Here is a 19966-nt window from a genome sequence, read left to right as displayed (position 1 = left end):
ATCATCTAAAATTGCTAGCGGAAGTGGCGAACTGTTTGAGAGATGCAGGTCTGACAATAAATGTGGAAAAAAGTAAATTTTGTCAGAAGGAAATACGCTACTTAGGGTACTTGATAGGCAGCGGCTGTCTGAAAGTGGATCCGGGAAAAGTAGAAGCAATACAAAACTTCCCGATCGCTAAATCCCCTCGGCAAGTGCGTAGGTTTGTGGGCATGGCGAATTGGTACCGAGCATTTATTACCAATTTTGCTGACTTGGCAGGTCCCTTGACCGACTGTCTCCGCAAGTCAGCAGGCCCGTTTAAACTCACTCCTGAAGCTATAGAGGCGTTCGAAAAACTAAAAGTAGCCTTGAGTTCGGCGCCTGTCTTGGCCCAACCAGACTTTTCCAAAGAATTCGTAATACAATGCGACGCTTCCAAAATAGGTGTTGGCGGAGTGTTGTTCCAGGTCGATGATGACGGCGCTGAGCATCCAATCGCGTTCGTGTCGAAAAAGCTGAATAATGCTCAACGCAATTATACAGTAACCGAGCTAGAATGTCTTGCAGCCATAATTAGCGTGAAGCGTTTCCGACCCTATGTCGAAGGATTACCTTTTCGGATTGTTACGGACCACTCCAGTGTCAAGTGGTTGATGACACAAAAAGACTTGAGCGGGAGGTTGGCGAGATGGTCACTCTTACTGCAAAGATACGATTTTAGAATGGAACATCGTAAGGGCACCCTGAATGTAGTACCGGACGCGCTGTCGCGTTTTGATGTTGACGAGTTAACTTTCACTACCACGCCCGGAGAAATAGATTTAGTCTCTCCCGAATTTAGCAGCAACGAATATTTAGACTTAATTCGGACCGTCACCGAAAACGAGGAATCACTTCCGGATTTACGAGTGGTAGACGGTGTAATCTTCAAAAGAGTTAAGTTTCGTAAGGGGTTGGAAGGGGAAGAAGACTCGCTGTGGCGTTTATGGTTGCCAAAAGGGTTGACTGAGGAAGCAGTGAGATTAGCACATGACGCTAACCGGAGTTACCATGGCGGATGGCAGAAAACCTTAGAACGTGTTAGGCAGAAGTACTTCTGGCCGCAGCAGGCTAAGGACGTCAGGGACTACGTCCAGCGTTGTGACACCTGCAAAACGGTAAAACCCACCAATCAGCAGTCGAGACCACCTATAGGGAGTACCTTTGAATCCGAAAGGCCATTTCAGCGGTTGTATTGCGACTTTCTAGGGCCGTATCCGAGATCTAAATGGCGAAATCAATTTCTTTTCATAGTACTAGACCATTTTTCAAAATACGTTTGGCTAAAGCCCATGCAGAGAGCTACCACTGTTAACGTTATAAATTACTTCGCGTCAGAAATTTTTCCGGCTGTAGGGGTCCCTGAGTTTATTCACAGTGACAATGGTAAACAGTTTGCCTCGAAGGAAATGAACCAATTTTTAGTAAATTACGGGGTGACGCACGTGAGGACGGGGCTATATTCTCCCCAAGCGAACGCATCCGAACGCGTCAATAGAGAAATTGTTTCTAAGATTAGGATTTTCCTGAAGGATAAACCTGACCACACTAATTGGGATAAGCATATACCCGAAATTTTATCAGTTTTGAGAAGTGATTTTCATACGGCGATTCAGTGTTCTCCATACTTTGCATTATATGGCCAAAACATGGTCCAGCATGCCTCAACGTACAACATTTTAGGGAAACTCGGCAGCCTTCGAGAAGACCAGGTTACGGTAGTAAGCCGAGCTGACAAGTTGACTAATATTCGTGAGCAGATCCGCAGAAATTTAGATCAGGCCAAAGATAGGGGAGTAACCACCTATAACAAGCGCTCTAGACATGTCAACTATAAGGAAGGTCAGGAAGTTTTTCGGAGAAACTTTGCCTTAAGTAATTTTAAACAGGGCATTAATGCCAAATTCCTACCCAAATACCTGAAGTGTCGCGTGCTTCGAAAAATAGGCAACGCATTGTATGATCTCGAGGACCTAAACGGGAAATTGATAGGTCGCTTTCACGCTTCGGACATTCGTTCACAATGAACCAGCAAACGTCTCCTTGCTAAATTACAATTTGATTTTTTTTTATATATACCCACCAATTGGACCTTTTTTTTTGTCCGGGCGTTTTGGCGGTCGGGGACATCTCGCCCAGTATTCTCCCCGAGCACTGACCTCATAGGATGTTCACACGCGTACTCACCGAGGACCGTGAACACCCTGGCAGTCCACGCTTAAGGCGGACTAGCCTTTCGGAGTTTGGACGAGTTCTCCATATCAAAATGTCTATACTTTTTTTTTGTCTTGCCTTTGTGGGGCGATAACCACTAAAACCTTTCGGAGTTTTGACGAGTTCTCCATAACAAATGTCTAATTGCCGCAAAGCCCTTTTAAACTAGGAAACAGAATTAATTCCCAAATTTGACTTAACTTTTTTTTGATGGACCTATGTTGCCCGGCTAGCTTCGTAGTAGGACTTTGAGACTCTTATCTCAGGGGTGAGTCGTGCCCCACGTTGATTGGCATTGGAGGCTCCTGGCAGTGGCTTCCCACAGCGGATCCGGTTTCCTGTTCGCTCCATCGTCGGGCCTTCTAAGCGAAGCAGGTTTGTTACGGTCTGCTGCTACGGTATATGGCTGCGATCCACTTGGGAGCGTGTTCACGGGAACACACCTAGCGATGTGGCAAAGGTTGCGATGAAAAATATCGGAAAAGAAGGGAACAGACAGACCGGCCATCACGAGGAAAAATTTTTTTTTGCTACCATGAGTTTCCGCCCGATACACACGAGAAAAAAAAACGAGAGAAACTGATAAAAAAGAAAATTACCGATTTTATTAAAATTCGGGCGCAAAATTATAAAAATAATGGAAGTATTATTTTAAAAATACTATTACTACAATTTCGATAAATTCGTTGAAAGGTATTTGAAGAAAAAGCAACAAAAGGGACGGTTGAACGTGAAGCGCATACAGACAGTTTATTCTCATCGGTGTACAATAAATGCTATAACCGGACTGGAATTGCAGTTGGAAGAATTACGTATTATGGTTATTTGGAAGGAACTAATGTATAGAATTTCATAGATCATTGACTTCTGTTTGGGCTGAAAGTGGAGCAACTTAATAAAATAGCTTAATCGTTGTGTGATAAACCTTAACAAACATACATTATTACTGTGGGGATGTCCATCCAAATTTTGTGAAAAAGTTACATACTTATACCTATAAAACATTCTGACGATTGCAGGCTCAACACCTGGCTTTGTTTACATCTGCAAAGTTTTATTAAAATTACTTGAAATGATCAGTCTCCGGTGACAGTATCAAATCATCGTCACCAAGCATAAAAACACACGTATATAAAGCAAAGCAACTAATCCACACCAAAGGACCAATCTTAGTCAACCGCAACCACGCAATTGTTTTTCGTAGTAACATAAGGACAGTCAAGAAACGGCAGCAGTACGCGGCAGCGTAACACCACGAACGCCCAAAATTAGCACCAAGTCATCAAGATCGTAAAGGTCAACACGAAGTTATATTGCCACCAGGTTCATTTGATCACCTCGGACCAGAGCGCAACAACCACGAACAGTACCAACACCAACCTGCAACGACAGCGACAACGGCAGAGCCAACACCAATGGCCTGCAACCTGACTTGGGTGAGTTCGTTCCAAAACACAAGTAATAATAATAAACAGAAAATGGAATTTTTGAATTAGAAAGCTTAGAAGTTGGCAAAAAGAAGAAAATTATACTTAACTTAATTGAACACAATCTAATTAAATAATGCTAGTAATTACATTAATATATAATACATACAACTGTAGGGAGCAGGAATAGGAGGAGCAGTAAGAAAATGTGTAGTATATAGCATAAACATGCATAATTGTACAATGAAATGGCAAAGCAAAAGCACAAGTATAGCGACAGTTCGAAAACAATATTCTAGCGTTTAAGTGTGCAAATGTAAGCAAACAAAAATCTATACATACATACATACATATATAGTAGCAAATGCAACTAATATGCATATATAAAGATAACATACAACAACCAGAGTAAATAAGTATTTACGGAAATTTGAGTTAAATCAATTGCATCAATTTGCATTAGATCCGATAAGTTCAGAAATCAATAAGTGAAGGCGTAACGTAATTAAAATATACAAACATACATACAAAAATAAAAAAGGTGCGTAGGAGTTGAATTTGTTGTAAATCTAACTATATTATTATATATATATTCAAAAGCGGTAACAAATTATTAAAAGAACACAATTAAATAAAGAAGATAAAGTTAAAAATAAGCTAACTTTACAACAGATACTAAAATGACTTTATTAATACACGGAAATAGTATATTATAAGACATACCTACCTATACATAAATTTAAGAAAGTTAAATGTCAGCAAGCTTTCATACAACTTGCAAGAATGTAAGTATGTCTACTAGTATATGAGCAAACGAAATGCATATATATATACATACATATAAAAGAAAAAGAAAATAAATTATAAACCTAAAATCAGCGCGCGTATATAAACGAATTAACCAATATAATTTAAAATAAAATCAGGTTAAAGTAAATTAGAATAAAACTACATTAAAATCAATTAAAGCGAAATAAATAAATAGAGTAAATAAATAAGACAATAAATACCTTAATACGTAAATAAATACAATAAATCAATAAAATAAAATGAGATAAAACCTCATAAATACAATGAATTATTAACAAAACCAAAAGGCAATTATAAATGAATAGCAATTGGAAAGGGTAATACAACTAGCTAAACTTAAACTAAATAACTAAGAACAGGTTATGAAAAGAAAAGAAAGGAATTCAAAGTAAATTTTTTTTTGGCTCTAATAGTTTTGCGTTCGGTAGTTAACCTAAACCTCTGATATGGTATTTTATTTCTTTGGAGCCTTTTGCATATTTATACATACCAGCAATTTTGAGGAAATTTTTCAATTTTATTTAATTATTTTGAGATTTTTTTTTCCTTTAATAAAAGTGCGTAAAGCACCAAAATGTAAAATCAGTAGTTAGGGTAACTTATAAATAATAGAAAATATTTCAACATTTGTGTATTTCTAGTATACCTCTGTCTTAATAATGACTTGTGAATAAATTTTGTAATCTAAATGGGAATGCTGGCGTCTACGTTATTTAGAAGGCACTAGGTAGGCATGCAGGTAAGGGGCCACCGAAATTCAGGTGCGTCGGTGGCCATGGATTTGAGGGTGGGACAAGCACCGGGCGTCGCAACGCCACCCGTGGCGCCCCTCTATATATTCGGCCCTTTTATTTGTATTTTTATTTTTCAGCTTTTTTCTCTCTCTTTGATTTTTCAGATTTAGTAACCGGTCGTTTCCGGTTCGGTTAGTTTTTTTTTGATCGTTAGTTAGTTTCTTTTTTTGACAGTTTTTTTTGAATTTGAATTTGAATGTTTAACGGTCTGTCCGTGACATCCGGTTCGGCCGGATGTTGTTTTCTTTTGAATATATAAGCGTTTTGAGTCGGTCTCTGCGCTTCAGTCAGGGTTTTTTGATTTTGACAGCTTTCAGTTTTGATAGGCATGATATGACCATTTTCTCTGCTTATGGCGCAGGAACAGTAAGGTTGGCAAGGACCCGCCCCAGCCGACAATGACTAGCCACTGTGCACCAACACATCATGCCGACCGCCTTCCTTACTGATTCCAATGTAAATGCGTTTCCATAACAAATATTAGAAGGGAGAAAGCGGGTGTGAAGCTTTTCACAGTCCCGCAAGATCCAAGGAAGAGAAAAAATTGGGAAAAGGCTTGTGGCGTTAAGTTTCCGCAAAACGGCTTCATTTGCTCGCTCCATTTTCAAGCCTCTGACCTAATTGTGGGAGCGCAAAGAGTAAATTTGATGCCCAACTCCACTCCGTCGCTATATTTACCGGCTTTTATGTAAGTATTCAGTTTCCCGATTGGTGCAAGATAAAAAATGAAATATAATTTTATTTATGACTTAGGAGTACTAATCAAGAGTTTGTTAAAAACGAAAGTTGTCTCGTCGTCCCCAACCGTAATTCCTACGGTGATCTACCAAAATTTCGGACAATACTTTCGCCGCTACAAAGTGAACCTTTCATCTCTAATATGAAAGAAAAGTAAGATAATATATGCAAGTTATTTGATAAAGTCCCTTCTACATGTTTGGTTTTTTTTGTTTAAGTGACACGTTTGGAGCGAAAAGCCAATACTTGGCACGGAAAAACTGCAGCACACAAACGGATATACATGATGTTCAACAAATAAGCTGTGAAACCCAGACGCAGTAAGTTCCCGTAGTTTATTCACTTTACATTTTAGTCTTTCTAATACCTCATATAAATTTAATTTATTTAGTGAAATATTACTCCAGTGTGCAATGGAATCAGAAATTACCCGCTTGAGGGTGGAAAATCTTAAGCTACGTGAGGAGAATGAAAAATTGAAAGGAAATATTGCCAACACGGCCATCGTAATGTCTGCCGTGGAGTCTGTTTTTACAGAAGGACAGATGCAGAAGATGTTGCTACGTGGTAAGTGTTTTCCGTTACCTTGTATTGTATATATACTAATTGGCATGCGTAGAACTTAGGAGTAAAGTACCATAGCTTTTATTTGTGCATAGAACTTGGGATTGGGCTTAAAACCATTTATGTATTCAACATTACAAATTAAAACAAAATAGTTCCCACCCAGTATTTATTGAAATTTTTGATCAAAAAATATTTAAATATCATACCCCAAGATGATTAAAAACGTTCAAATTTAAAAGCATTTTCTGTTCGAAAATTAACGTATCGTCTAGAGAAAAATGTACCATAAATGTGATTATTCTTGAATAATCATTTATGATTCCTATTTCGAAACGCTTTTTATTCATATTTGATATCATTGTAAAATTGAGCTTTAATAGTTTTAGAGTAATATTTGACTGCTTTTCACAGTCATTTTCTGATCATATTCGTGAATATATTTCAATCGTTTTGGTTGAGATTTTTGAATCATTTTGGAATGCCATTATAATGCATTTATTCTTCATATCTCATTCAAAATAGGATACTACATAATAATCTTATTTCATCAGGGGAAGAAAGCATGCAAAAGTGAGCTAGTCGAACCACAGCTAACTCGCAAACAAACTTGACCGATATACACCTGCGACTGCGGGATGTTGAAGCCGTATCCAGGTATGTCAAGATAGTTTCACTTACCTGGGGTTCAAATAGCTCACAACCTATGTATTGTCCAATCATTATGTATTTTCTGGGAAGCTGAAGGAGAGAAATGGTTGGGGAAATCTTCGTTCACAAGCAGCATTACATTATTTTTGTCTTGAATAATGAATATCTTCTGCATAAATAATAAAATTTTTATATATTTTTTTTTAGCTTCATGAAAAAATATGTGTATGCGAAAAAAAAAGATTTTTAATGAAAAGTAAAATTTCAACAAGTATAAAATTCATTATTCAGTCAACATACATATTCATACAAGATTCAGAAAGCAGAATGAAAAATTATTATAAATTTTTGATCACCCAAAGTAAACACATTTGATTCAAATATGATTCCAAAATGTGATTGAAAAACTATATATACGAAAAACGGCCCTTATCAGGGCTACCACTAACCACCAAAGAGAAAAAATTGCGAATCAATTATACCTACGCAAAACGGCCCTTATCAGGGCCACCAAGAGAAAAATTTGATAGACAATTATGTTTTACATATTACAAGCAGACCCGGCAGACGTTTTTCTGCCCTAAATTTGGCCTATCTGCATACATTTTAATAAGCTTTTTCCGTCTAACTCTGCCCTACCCCTCTACACTTTTTCCTAATCTTTTTATTCACTCCTCCCTCCGTATTTTTCGCTTTATCTCCATCTTCGTCTCATTCTATCTCTTTCTCAGTCTCCTCTCTTTTCTCAAGTTTTTCTCCTTCTTCTTCATCTCTTATTGCCAGTCCCAGAGGGTGGTATGTATTTTGTTCCAGTTCCATTCCGAGTCTCAGTCTCAGTCCCAGTCCTAGTCCTAATCCCAGTCCCAGTCCGTCTCTGGTATACTTCCCCGAAAAAAGCATCGTAAATACTAATATAGGCAAATTCATATACGAAATTTCAGGCAAATCAAATAGGACGTATGTAAATAGGTATGTGGGTATTATTAATTCTTGTCTTTATTTCGGCTTCGCGTGCATATTTATCAGCTTTGCCAGGTTGATGCGACTAAATCAAATATCACAATGAACTTCAGAGCTCTCAGCAACAGCTTTCATTTGATATCCATAATACACACACATTCTAGGGGTACCCGGGTCCACGTTTTGGGCTATATCTCGAGACCTTAGCCTCCCAGTTGTATGAAAATTATCCTGTACTATAGCACTCATCAACAGCTTTCATTTGATATCCATATTGTGTAAACACATTCTAGGGGTACCCGGGTCCACGTTTTGGCCTATATCTCGAGACCCTAGTCACCCAGGGGTATGAAAATTATCCTGTACTATAGCACACATCAACAGCTTTCATTTGATATCCATATTGTATAAACACATTCTAGGGGTACACGTTTTGATCTCAAGACCCTAGGCACGTAGCGAAAAAAGGTAGACGTTGGCCGATTCTCAGACCTACCCAATATGCTCACAAAATTTCATGAGAATCGGTTCAACCGTTTCGGAGGAGTTAAGCCTCTGAACCGTGACAGAAGAATTTTATATATTAGATTTTTCTAAAAAATAATCATAACTCAAGAATGGCTAAACCGATTTGGGATTTCAAAATCAACTAACCATCATCTCTCCTTCCTGTATCTTTCCTAAAAATTTCATGGCAATCTTTCTATCCGTTCTCGAGTTATGGAGTGACAATCAAAATGTACACTTCTTTTTATATACATATATAGAATTAGTTTTATCATTAAAGGTTTGATTGGTGTTAGCTTTTGTAAAATGGTCGTGAATATAGCCTCTTATTAGACCTAAAGGAAAATCGTTGTCTTTCAGAATTTTCGTAATGGTTTCTATATTTTTGCCATGGTATATCGTATCACTGATTGATAAAACTCTCTTGATAAAGTTTTTCGCTGTGTTGACTATGGTTGATTTGTCGTGCTTCGAATAAAAATTGATCAATCTGCCCGATGCAGTGGGTCTTTTGTACCAATCAAAGGATAACTTATTATACTTTCTTATTACCAGCGTATCTAGATATGGTAGTAATCCATCTTTTTCAATTTCAAATGTAAACTTGATAGTTCGATTGTAGCTGTTTAATAGATTTATCATGTCTTCCACTGCATTCGTTTTCACAATGGCAAACAGATCGTCAACATATTTTGTTAGCAAACAGGGCTTTTGAGACGCATCCTCTTCAAATTTTGTTAACAATTCCTCCATTACTATGTTTGCTATAACCGGCGATGCCGGTGACCCCATCGGCATTCCTACACGCTGCTCATATATTTTATTGTTGACTTTAAAATACCTATTTTATTTAATACAAAAACGTACGACTCCCAAAAACAGTTCTTTGGTCAGAGTTGTATGGGGTTCTATCAGATTCCATTTGGATGATATAATTTCCAAAGCATGATCCACAGGAATACTGAGATATAGGGAAACAACATCGAATGATACTAGACTCTCATCGTCAAATATGTGAGTGTCTTTTATTTTATTTTTGAATTCAATAGCGTCTTTGACATTATATTTTGATGATTTCGTAATATTTTTGAGGACGTTAACAACATATTTACATAAACTGTACGAAGGGGAGTTAACAGACGAACAAATGGGTCTTAGGGGAACTCCTTCCTTGTGGATCTTTGGGAGACCATATAATCTTGGCTCGTTAGCCGTTTTACTCAAAAGTTTATATCTCTCTTTTGTATCTATCATTTTATTCTTGAATAATTTCTCAACAATTTCATTTTTTTTTTTCTTGTAACTTATTGGTAGGGTCACGCTTCAAAATGCGATATGCAGAAATGTCTTTAACCATTTGCTGCACCTTCATTTCATAATCAGATTTTTTCATCAAGACTGTAACATTACCTTTGTCGACATTCAGAACCAATAAGTCGTTGTTCTTCTTAAGGACCATCTTTGCCGATTGTAGGGTATCTAACATAAATCTGTCACGCTCACTGATTTTCGGTTTTTTTAAGTGATCCCTTATTAGTGAAGTAAAGTTATTTCTCTCAATTTCTTGCTGTTCCATGTCTTGGATGGTCCAAAAATGCGTGTCGGCATACCGCCAACTGATCAACAGGAGCAACAGGAGAACACTATGAGAGTTTCGCCTATTATTTAGTTAGTTTAATGTATTGCTGTTTGTGTAAAAATTTGTTTACCATTACTGTATATTTTTTGATGTTTACTTTTTCGGTTCTATTGCCTTCTTGTACTTATGTTTAATATTGTAAAATTAGTCGACAAGCTACACCCAAGAGTGTAAGTTTATAAATAGGTTTTTATATGTTTTATGATTTTAATGTTTCGTGTTTGTTTTTTACAGTCTTGAGAATGACCTCAGATTGAGGTCGAAATATCGACTAAATAAAATTTAATATATATACATATATATAAAATCTATCCTGGTTTTAATCTGAATATATATGTATATGGCCTCGAGCTCGTTAAATATTTCAAATTTTTAAATTTTTTGTTAGAAAAACATGCCCTACTACATAGTAAGCTTGCATTTTCATTAATCTTCATACTAGGTACAATTTCATGTTTTCCATCGCATCAGCAATTTTATGGCTTTACACCAGCATTATAATTCCTTTCGTCATGAGCGGTAGGCGTTTCAGTAGTGTTGTCCTCAATTTGCTTTTCCAAATTTGTCATTTCACTGCTTGTATTAGTTGCATTTGGAACTTCTTCAGCCATCTTCACGTTAACCAAAGAACGTTTGGTAGTAGTGCAGTTTGGGGGCCCAACCCTAAAGTTGGGCCAAGATTTTTGAGTGAGGTATCAAAAGACGCGTATTAATCTCGAGAACAATAATCCGAAGGCGGAAAAGAAAAATTGTATCTCTGTCCGGAGATATTTGCAGTTGAAGTTGGCGATTTGCATATGGTTGTTGTTCTGTTGTACCCACAAAAAAAATTGTGCATCACCGTGGCGGTTTTTCGTTATTATCTTTTGAACGGGTAAAAAAAGTTAACTTCCGCTTTCAGATTATTGATCTAGACGTGAATACGCGTCTTTTGATACCTCACTCAAAAAAAAGGACAAATTTTAGGGTGGGGCCCCTAAACTGCACAATTACCGAACGTTTTTTATTATCTTTTTTCCACTATCTTCCTCAACGCGATTTCGCAGCCTTTTTAGGGGTTTTCTTTTACGTTAATGAACTGATTTTGTCTTACTGACGTCCGTTATAGTGGAATGCTCCTGTAAAACCAAAATGAATATTATCTTTTTTTATTATTTATGCAATTTTGTGTTACCACTCACTTTAAAAGGTCTTTCTTCTTTTGTTTTGCCACCAATTTCACCAGCGCATTTAACAGCACCACATAAACAAACTTTTATCTCATTACCCAACAGATCATCCCAATGATAATTGAAGGTAAGCTCTGTGTCCTACAAAATAAATTTTAAACAATAACTTTTAACACTCTTAATATATATTTGAAGCTAGAGATAAGCGCTCTTACCGCTGGTATATCTTTTATAGCAAAAAGTCCAATGCGATTTAATCCATTTACGGACTACTTTTGTGTCTCACAATTTCGCACAAGTAATTTCTCAATAGGACTTATAAACTTTTTACTTGCTACAGCTAATGTAGTCGGTGAAGGCGATATTGCCTGGTTACGTGTACGTCTCGTAGTCGTTGCATCAGTCAAAAGTTCACTATCGCTACCGCCTATATCTGGACTTGTAGTATATATAAGCAATTCGCGGCGCCGTGTACTTCTTTTTTGAAGTCCCCCATCACTTTCGCTACCGTTATATGCAGCACCAGTTCCTGTTGGCGGTGTTGTAAATCCAATATATTTTGGGCTTAAATCCGAATACAATTCGGCCAGTAGGTCACGTTTTCCTTAAAAACCAAAACAAATATCAGAAAGATAACTACAAATTGTTAAGGCAAATAGCCTACATGCAGCACCAAATCAGTACAGGTACATTACCACTACGTATACCACGATCTTGTCCAGATCCACTCTGTATATAAAGTGCCCAAATACCCTTTGGACCATATAATTTATGGCCAAATATTGACATTAAATCAATGTTAATTGTATTAATTGGAATTTTGCCAACTGCGTGTGCTGCGTCGGTGTGAAAGAATAATTTCGTGAGCGGCAAAGATTCATCTATGGGCAGAAAACTAACATTTACCAGTTAATTTTCTATTTTAGTTTTCGGTTTGTTGACAAAAATTACAAATGACATTTCTTCTTCCATCACTTTTGACAACAAAAATTGAAAGACCGATTGACAGTTTATGTTCCAGCGGCAACAACAAAATACACGGGAGGGTTGCATTTTTGCTAATGCTTCTACCTGGTAATTGTACCATGGTTCTATCATACGACTATGGTAATTTGGTTAACATCCCAGCAAAAATGTGCCCGTAAATTTATTAGGAAAATGACTAAAAGCTGTGTCGATGGAACACGTAAATCGTTATGTAGCATTTGTACAGCGCAGCGGTAACTTTCGTGACCAGTCCATTCCGTCGTACCTATTTATGTGATTGTCCATACTGCTCACACATATACGGTTTTAGGTTATCGAAATGTAAACAAACTATAGTGCTGTACTGTTATTACATTCACGTTATGGCAGTCATATTTTAAAGCTGGAGTCATTGGTGCCGTATGTCGTATCGCTGTATCCGTATCCCTAACGTAATCAGCTGTTTATCGTTACGACGGTAAACCAAAACCCAATTGGTTGGCTACGATACGGTTACGACTTTAGCGGCACCAATAATCGATTGCATTGATTCTCATAAGGTTGGTCGAATCAGCTGTTATAAGGTTATCGATACGGTTACCGATAAAGCACCAATGTCTCCAGCTTAAGTTATATACCTGTAACTTGACGAGTATTTTTACAGTATTTTTACGTTAATATGACCGCCTTTTGACTAGTATTATGACCGTTTTTTTACTTGGATTATACTGCTATACCCTGCAAAAATCGTGTGACCAAAAACCCACACAGCCACACGAATTTTTGACACGGGTGACGATTTGGAATGAAAAATTGTGCAAATGAAATAGCATGCTGACAAATTTTGCTTTCCCACAATGTATCGTGCTCTCTCGCACCTATTATTTTTATAGGGATAGCAAAATACGTCATTTTTGCGTGCAAAAAAATCCGCCATTTCTAATTCAGCAGCGACAGCAAAACATTTGGTGGTGGAAAATTTTTTCAATTTTGAGAGTTTTAAATGGAATATCTCCGGAAAGATTTAACATTAAGAGGGAGTTCTCCAGATCACAAATATATATATTTTAAAGTGCGCAAACTTATAATTTAAAAGTTATTTGGTGTTAAAGTTTGCAAATTTCTATACAAATTTTATATGTGTATACGTATATATATGTGGCAGTACAGCTTTGTAATGTCATCAATAAAATATATATATATATGTGCATGTTGCGACAAAAGCGCGATTGATTTAATAAAAACATTTATAATAAGTAAAAACAATGCAAAAATGAAATGTGAAATACACAAAAATGCAACTTAAGTTTATCGTTGCCAATTTATATAGATATGTATGTGGATTAAGGTTTTGAAAGATGTGTAAATTGCAATTTAAAGTGCTTTAGAAATTTGCTAAATTTGCAAACTTTAACAACTCCCTCTTTCATTTGATACCAAGTTTTACCCCGAACTGCCCGGGGTGCTATTCTAAAATTTTCCCAGTCTTTAATATACAATGATTTTTGCTGTTTATTTCGACAAACATTTTTGATTTGATTTTTGTGCTCATCGAAAGAATTCACAATTATATAACACCATGCCGCGAATTATGATAAAAGGTGGTGTGTGGAGAAACCCTTAGGTAAGCATTTGACGCGACTGGTTACTCTTGGCCGTTTATTAACTAAATTGATAACTTTCAGGATGAAATCCTCAAAGCAGCTGTAATGAAATATGGCAAAAACCAGTGGTCACGTATTGCATCACTGCTGCACCGCAAACCTGCCAAGCAATGTAAGGCACGCTGGTACGAATGGCTTGATCCTAGCATAAAGAAGACAGAATGGTCACGGGAGGAGGATGAAAAGTTTTTGCATTTTGCCAAATTAATGCAACACAATGGCGTACAATTGCGCCGATCATTTCAGAGGGTTAACTGGCACCGATTGTTCACTCCAAATTGTTAGGTACAGGATTCGCCACGGGTAGGTGAGGTTGGTAATTACAACCCCTTGAATCATTTTGGTCGGCAGGTATGCCGCGGATATATTCTTGGCACTTGTTATTGATGGCTTTTATGATGCCACCAACACAACCTGGACAGACGCCAATGCTCAGTCAACCACCCAAGCCGGGTCAACCCTCAATACCCGGACACGTCCGGACGTCCTGGTTATAATGTATGCTAATACAACTAATAATTTACAAATTTGCTGATGATTATTTTTGTGTTATTTTCTTTAGCAACCACCTGCACCTGTTACTGGTAAATATCAACAGCCGCAACAGTATGATCAAGCCCAACGCCGTTTAGATCCCGATCAGATGCCAAATCCGATAAGCGTTATCATTGAAAATCAAAATAGCGCTGGTGGTGCTTTTATTACTAATGAACAGGGTTTATTGCCACCATTGGTGACCACAAAATATGTGGTAGAAGATCAGGGTAACTCCTCGCCACGTTACGTTAGGTATCGATAATCGAAATTAATGTTTTGTTTGGCAATTACATTGATCTTTCTTCTTTGCAGGTCGTCTTTGTATTATATACCTGCAACAGCTGATTTATTAAAAACAACAGCTTTGTCCATTACACTTACCGTCTCACCAATGGCACGCACGGTTGAGGGTGAATATGAGCCACCCATTGTAAATTTTGGTGAATTGGGTGCAATTAGATGTAATCGTTGCAAGGCTCAATAGCAACTTGTAGATGCTGGTCGTCGTTTCCAATGTCTAATGTGTAAAGTAACAAGAGATGGTAAAAAAAATCTTTCACTTTTACTTGTGTTCATTGATCCATATTTTTTCTCAACAGTGCCAACTGCATATTCCCAACATTTGGGCCATACCCGACAGCGTGTCGATAAATATGTATGAACGTCCTGAACTTGTATTGGGTACATGAGTATTTGTGTAAAAAATGCTTGGGTACTGATAGCTCTCATGGTAAACCTCAACTCATATCCAACATCAATGCCTCGCATTCAATTGTGGCACTGTACGCACTACATTGGGTTCACGTAGTATGGACAAGCATATTGTTGATTCCAGTGGTAAGGCCACAATTTCAATCATTGGGGAAACCATTATGAAACTATTGGATATTGTGAATCCAGCCGTAAAACTCTAGTAGACATCGCCAAATTTCAAAATGCTGAGGTAAGTTTTTTGTTATATTAGAATGTGTAGAATAAAAATGTTTCTCTTATCAGGTCGGCGATGGCACCACTTCAGTAGTATTTTAAGCATGTGAAATCTTAAAACAAGTTAAGCCAGATGTTGAGGAAGGCGTGCATGCACGTATCATCATTAAAGCTATACGTAAAGCATTACAATTATGCATGCTAAAATATGACATGGCTGTACATGTCGAAGCGCCAATCAAAGGAGCAAAAAAGTGCTTTATTGGAAAAATGATCTGCCACAGCAATGTCCTCAAATGTCCAAGAGTATCAGAAAATTGTTGATGCTGAATGGCGTATTCTATAGAATAAACTAGCTACGTAAGGCGCCAATGTTGTGTTTTCTAAATTACCAATTGGTGATGTTGCTACACAGTATTTTGCAGATCGTGATATGTTCTGTGCTGTTCATGTACCAGAAGAAGATTGGAAACGTAGAATGAAAGCTTGTGGTGGTGCTGTTATGACTACAGCTAATGATATTAATTCAAGTATTTTGGGTCAATGTGATTACTTTGAAGAACGTCAAGTTGGTGGTGAACGTTTCAACGTTTTCCAAGGTTTGATAGGTTTGACATTGATTTTATTTTCATAGTTTATAATTATTTACAGGTTGCGTTAATACTAGAACATGTACATTGATTTTATGTGGCGGTGCCGAACAATTTTTGGAAGAAACTGAGCTTCGTTACATGATGCTATAATGATTGTGCGGCATACAATTAAACATGATTCTGTTGTTGCTGGTAAGTCAAAATACAAATTGAAAAAAATTTCTAATCTTAGGGTCTCATTCTCTATTGCGGAACGACCTTCGTTGCGGATCAGAAACGAATCGCTAGTGTGTTTGCACTATGTTAAACGATGGCAACTTATCACTTGATAATTACTTTTGGCATCCTGTTAGTTAGAAACGTAAAGCCTGAACAAAAATGATAGAGAATACCATTGCTAGACGAATTCGTTTGGAGGCGGATCGTTCGTCTGAGCTATCGTTCGCAATACAGAATGAAGCCTTTAAATTCATAAGTAATATAATGAAAAGATTGTGTTCAACTCCCGAAGAAAAAACAATAAAATTTGTGTCAGTGAAATGATAATTATTGCTTCTGGTTGTTAGTTTTGAGGCATCGTCTTCGAGTGCCTTCTGATCGTATATGCCGGTTCTTTTGCATTCTTTTACATGCATAAAGTGCCGTTGAAGCCTTCCTCACCCTCTCCTCCACCGTCAGCCATAGCAGCGCCCCTTACTGTGGTAAGGCCATCAATACTTCCCGAGGTGGTCCGGTATCGGGAAGGCTCCGTTCGAATACAGCCGAATTTATCCCCTGGCTGCAAATTGTCCAATAGGCACGGTCCACATAACACCCCGGATTAGCAGCTTGACAGTTCTTGGTCACCGACATCCCGCCGCCCTCCTATGAGGCAAAACGGCGTAGATGCCAGTCCTAAACAGTTCCGCCTCATAGTCGGGCGCTATGGAGTTCGGCTAAGCCCTCACACCAACGGTGAGGTGCCTACCCTAGTGAGGGAGAGATTGGGGAGATAGCTGTTTATTTTATCACAGAGCTCATCGATGTAGGAAACAATTGCATAGATGTAGAAGCAATAGTGAGTCCTTCTGGTGGTAAAGGTAGCTTGATATGTAGAAGTTAAACAGAAATTTGATGAATATGAGTTTTTTTTTAAGTTATTGCAAAAAAAGCGTTGAGGATTTTTAATATCTTACGAGGTACCTTCGTACATGTTTCTAAGAATGAAGAATGAGACCTATTGAAACTTCGCTATACTTTAACATACAATACTTTACCCCATTTTAACACAACTATCCTTTTTTGATTTTATTAAATTTTATAAAATGTTTCTTCCTCTACAGTTCCATTTCCGTATTGGATGGTAAATATGGCTTTCGCATTTTCTCCATCAATAACTGTGACAAGGTGGGAGAAATCTATGCGCGTAAATCGCAACATATTATCTTGGTCGAGCGTTTCTTCAATAGATCTCTAGTGGTGATGGTGACAGCAGAGAAACCAAACTGTTTACAAATGTTACATTTCAAAAAGAATCAAAATATCTGCGTCTACGGCTCAAATATCCACAGTATATGAATGAATCGAACGCACCCAATTGTCTTCCTAACGGATAGTATACGTATTCATCAACGAACTGGGTCTGAATACTGAAACAGTACATATATTCAAAATCGATGAGAAGGCTGTGATCATGGTATAGGGTGAGTTGTTGAATAACATACGAAAACCACTTTAACCCATCTATATATTTGCTTTACAGCTAAAGCTTTACAAACAAAAATTGCTGGCGCCAAGCAATTGGTAAAGGCAGTGAAGCATTCATCACACTGTACGGATGGTGCAAAGTTAGAAACTGCTGTTGTAACTGCTGCCACCGACACAACGGTCATCTCTACTTCGCCGAGTAGTGGCTCGTTCGAATATCTATCGAAGACAGTATAATCATATCTTTTGCCAACACAGGTTAGCGATGTGCTTGCACAGGAAAATATTTCAATTGGAAAACAAAAACCAATTAAGAGAGTTTATTTATTATTAAAGTACTTACTTTTCTTTATATCAACTGTATTAATTTAAGTTGTAATTTCATGTGCATATATAATAAGGGATGTCGTGATATGATTGCTGTCGGAATTAGACTTGAAACCAATCAATACTCCTGCTAAGGGTTGCAGAATTATTGCTTGATTGATTAGATTTAGACAATAATAAGTCTGACTCAATTACTAGTCCTACATTTCTAAGTTCATACTTTACTTTATTACTTTCAAATTCAATTACGACAGCAATCGGATTCCACGACACCTTTTAATATTCTTGATCTGAAAAAAAGAGTAAATCTAATCTGAATTTCTACTGAGCTTTAAGTTGTAGACTTAAATTAATTCAAATTATTGGAGTTTTTTCTAAAGCTTAAAATTATTTTCTGTTCGCTTGGAAAAGATTTCAGTTGGAAAACAAAAACCAATTAAGAGAGTTTATTTATTATTAAAGTACTTACTTTTCTTTATATCAACTGTATTAATTTAAGTTGCAATTTCATGTGCATTTATAATAAGGGATGTCGTGATACGATTGCTGTCGGAATTAGATTTGAAACCAATCAATACTCCTGCTGAGGGTTGCAGAATTATTGCTTGAATGACTCGATTAAGAACAATAATATGTCTGACTCAATTACTAGTCGTACATTTTTAAGTTCATCAATTACGACAGCAATCGGATTCCACGACACCTTTGAATATTCTTGATCTGAAAAAAAGAGTAAACCTAATCTGAATTTCTACTAAGCTTTAAGTTGTAGATTATTCAAATATTTGGAGTTTTTTCTAAAGCTTAAAATTATTTTCTGCTCGCTTAGAAAAGATTTCAATTGGAAAAGAAAAACCAATTAAGCGAGTTTGATTATTATTAAAGTACTTCTTTTTTATATGAACTGTGTTAATATAAGTTGCAATTTCATGTACATATATAACAATATTGAAAATAATAAATATTGTAAATTCAATTTTTTTGGTTCATATTTTATTCATATGGCTGCTCCAGGTAAAGTAAATCTGCAAGTAAAATTCATGTTATATGGCGGTTATATAAATGGTAAAACCGCAGTAAAATTGATTGTCGAATGACTCGAAAATGTGGAGTGAAATGACGAAGAATATGACCGCCATTTGACGAGCATTGTGACGTGTGTGAGCAGCAGAATGCACGATCACATTAATAGGAGAAACGGAAAATTTGGTCACAAAACCTAATCACGCCCATACAAATGTGAATATGAATATAACCGCTGGGAAAAGTCACAATGACCGTAAAATGACGTGGAGTGTTTTTGCAGGGTATAAATAAAACATTTCTTTAATTCAAATCCATTAACATTTCTTTTATTCAACATTTTTATAATATATTACATTATATATATTAGTTGTAAATTATTAACTATAACGAAGGAATAGTTTTTCAGTCTTGTTGGTGAGCCATAAATACAAATTTTATTGTATGCGATTGTATGCATACAAAGTTAAGGGAAACTTAAATAAATTAATTAATGATATAGAAAACAAAAGAGAAGAACTAACAGAACTATTGGTTGCAGTAAACCATCAAATCGCGAGTAGGCAATTGACAAAATGAGTAAGTTGACTTGTAATTCGGCAATTTTAATGCTATACCTTTTTTACTTTAGTTCAGAAAGCTGCAATTGAGGTTCGAAAGTTACAATTTAAGTTCAAAAATTTCAATTCAAGTTCAGAAAATTAAAAGTGAAGTTCAGAATTTCTGTTTGTAGTTCAGAAAATTATATT

The 19966-nt window shown here is 36.7% G+C and overlaps 2 protein-coding genes and 2 long non-coding RNA genes across 7 annotated transcripts; 3 read left to right on the top strand and 1 right to left on the bottom strand.

Moving 5' to 3' along the window:
* Positions 1-5766: 5766 nt before the first annotated feature.
* Positions 5767-7303, top strand: LOC137242282 (uncharacterized). 2 transcript variants are annotated; one of them, XM_067769628.1, is made up of 5 exons: positions 5767-5954; positions 6020-6157; positions 6223-6324; positions 6396-6571; positions 7123-7303. In XM_067769628.1, the coding sequence occupies exons 1-5, from the start codon at positions 5914-5916 to the stop codon at positions 7143-7145; spliced, it is 480 nt and encodes a 159-aa protein (XP_067625729.1). In that variant the 5' UTR covers positions 5767-5913; the 3' UTR covers positions 7146-7303. The 2 variants fall into 2 exon arrangements, with proteins under 2 accessions (XP_067625729.1, XP_067625728.1); XM_067769627.1 differs by lacking the exon at positions 7123-7303 and having other exon boundaries at positions 6396-6697.
* Positions 7304-10718: 3415 nt separating this feature from the next.
* LOC137242281 (uncharacterized) lies at positions 10719-12310 on the bottom strand. The gene is made up of 4 exons (XR_010950169.1): positions 12159-12310; positions 11710-12098; positions 11507-11635; positions 10719-11443 (listed from the first exon to the last, which is right to left on the bottom strand). It is a non-coding gene; the product is annotated as an uncharacterized lncRNA (long non-coding RNA).
* A 1118-nt stretch (positions 12311-13428) lies between these two features.
* LOC137242280 (uncharacterized) lies at positions 13429-14281 on the top strand. The gene is made up of 3 exons (XR_010950168.1): positions 13429-13532; positions 14019-14084; positions 14146-14281. It is a non-coding gene; the product is annotated as an uncharacterized lncRNA (long non-coding RNA).
* A 173-nt stretch (positions 14282-14454) lies between these two features.
* Positions 14455-18073, top strand: LOC137242279 (protein transport protein Sec24C-like). 3 transcript variants are annotated; one of them, XR_010950167.1, is made up of 8 exons: positions 14455-14622; positions 14687-14913; positions 14974-15203; positions 15261-15604; positions 15658-15948; positions 16004-16373; positions 17504-17856; positions 17923-18073. XR_010950167.1 is itself a non-coding variant. In XM_067769626.1 (3 exons), exons 2-3 carry the CDS (start codon positions 14768-14770, stop codon positions 15143-15145), a joined length of 318 nt encoding a protein of 105 aa, XP_067625727.1. In that variant the 5' UTR covers positions 14455-14622; positions 14687-14767; the 3' UTR covers positions 15146-15234. The 3 variants fall into 3 exon arrangements, 1 of the variants encoding a protein (XP_067625727.1); XR_010950166.1 differs by having other exon boundaries at positions 15658-16373; XM_067769626.1 differs by lacking the exons at positions 15261-15604; positions 15658-15948; positions 16004-16373; positions 17504-17856; positions 17923-18073 and having other exon boundaries at positions 14974-15234.
* Positions 18074-19966: the final 1893 nt, after the last annotated feature.

Source organism: Eurosta solidaginis, chromosome 2, assembly GCF_040869045.1.
Source record: "Eurosta solidaginis isolate ZX-2024a chromosome 2, ASM4086904v1, whole genome shotgun sequence".
NCBI classification, from domain to species: domain Eukaryota; kingdom Metazoa; phylum Arthropoda; class Insecta; order Diptera; family Tephritidae; genus Eurosta; species Eurosta solidaginis.
Note: the sequence above shows the minus strand (reverse complement) of the source record. Positions and strands in the feature narration are given on the sequence as shown.

Bases quoted from the DNA above. Each gene is read 5' to 3' on its own strand.
- LOC137242282 (XM_067769627.1), top strand. From the start codon at position 5,914: ATGCCCAACTCCACTCCGTCGCTATATTTACCGGCTTTTAT. The intron at 5,955-6,019 runs GTAAGTATTCAG...TTTATGACTTAG, and splicing joins CTATATTTACCGGCTTTTAT to GAGTACTAATCAAGAGTTTG. The intron at 6,158-6,222 runs GTAAGATAATAT...TTTTTGTTTAAG, and splicing joins ATCTCTAATATGAAAGAAAA to TGACACGTTTGGAGCGAAAA.
- LOC137242279 (XM_067769626.1), top strand. From the start codon at position 14,768: ATGCCAAATCCGATAAGCGTTATCATTGAAAATCAAAATAGCGCTGGT. The intron at 14,914-14,973 runs GTATCGATAATC...TCTTCTTTGCAG, and splicing joins TCCTCGCCACGTTACGTTAG to GTCGTCTTTGTATTATATAC.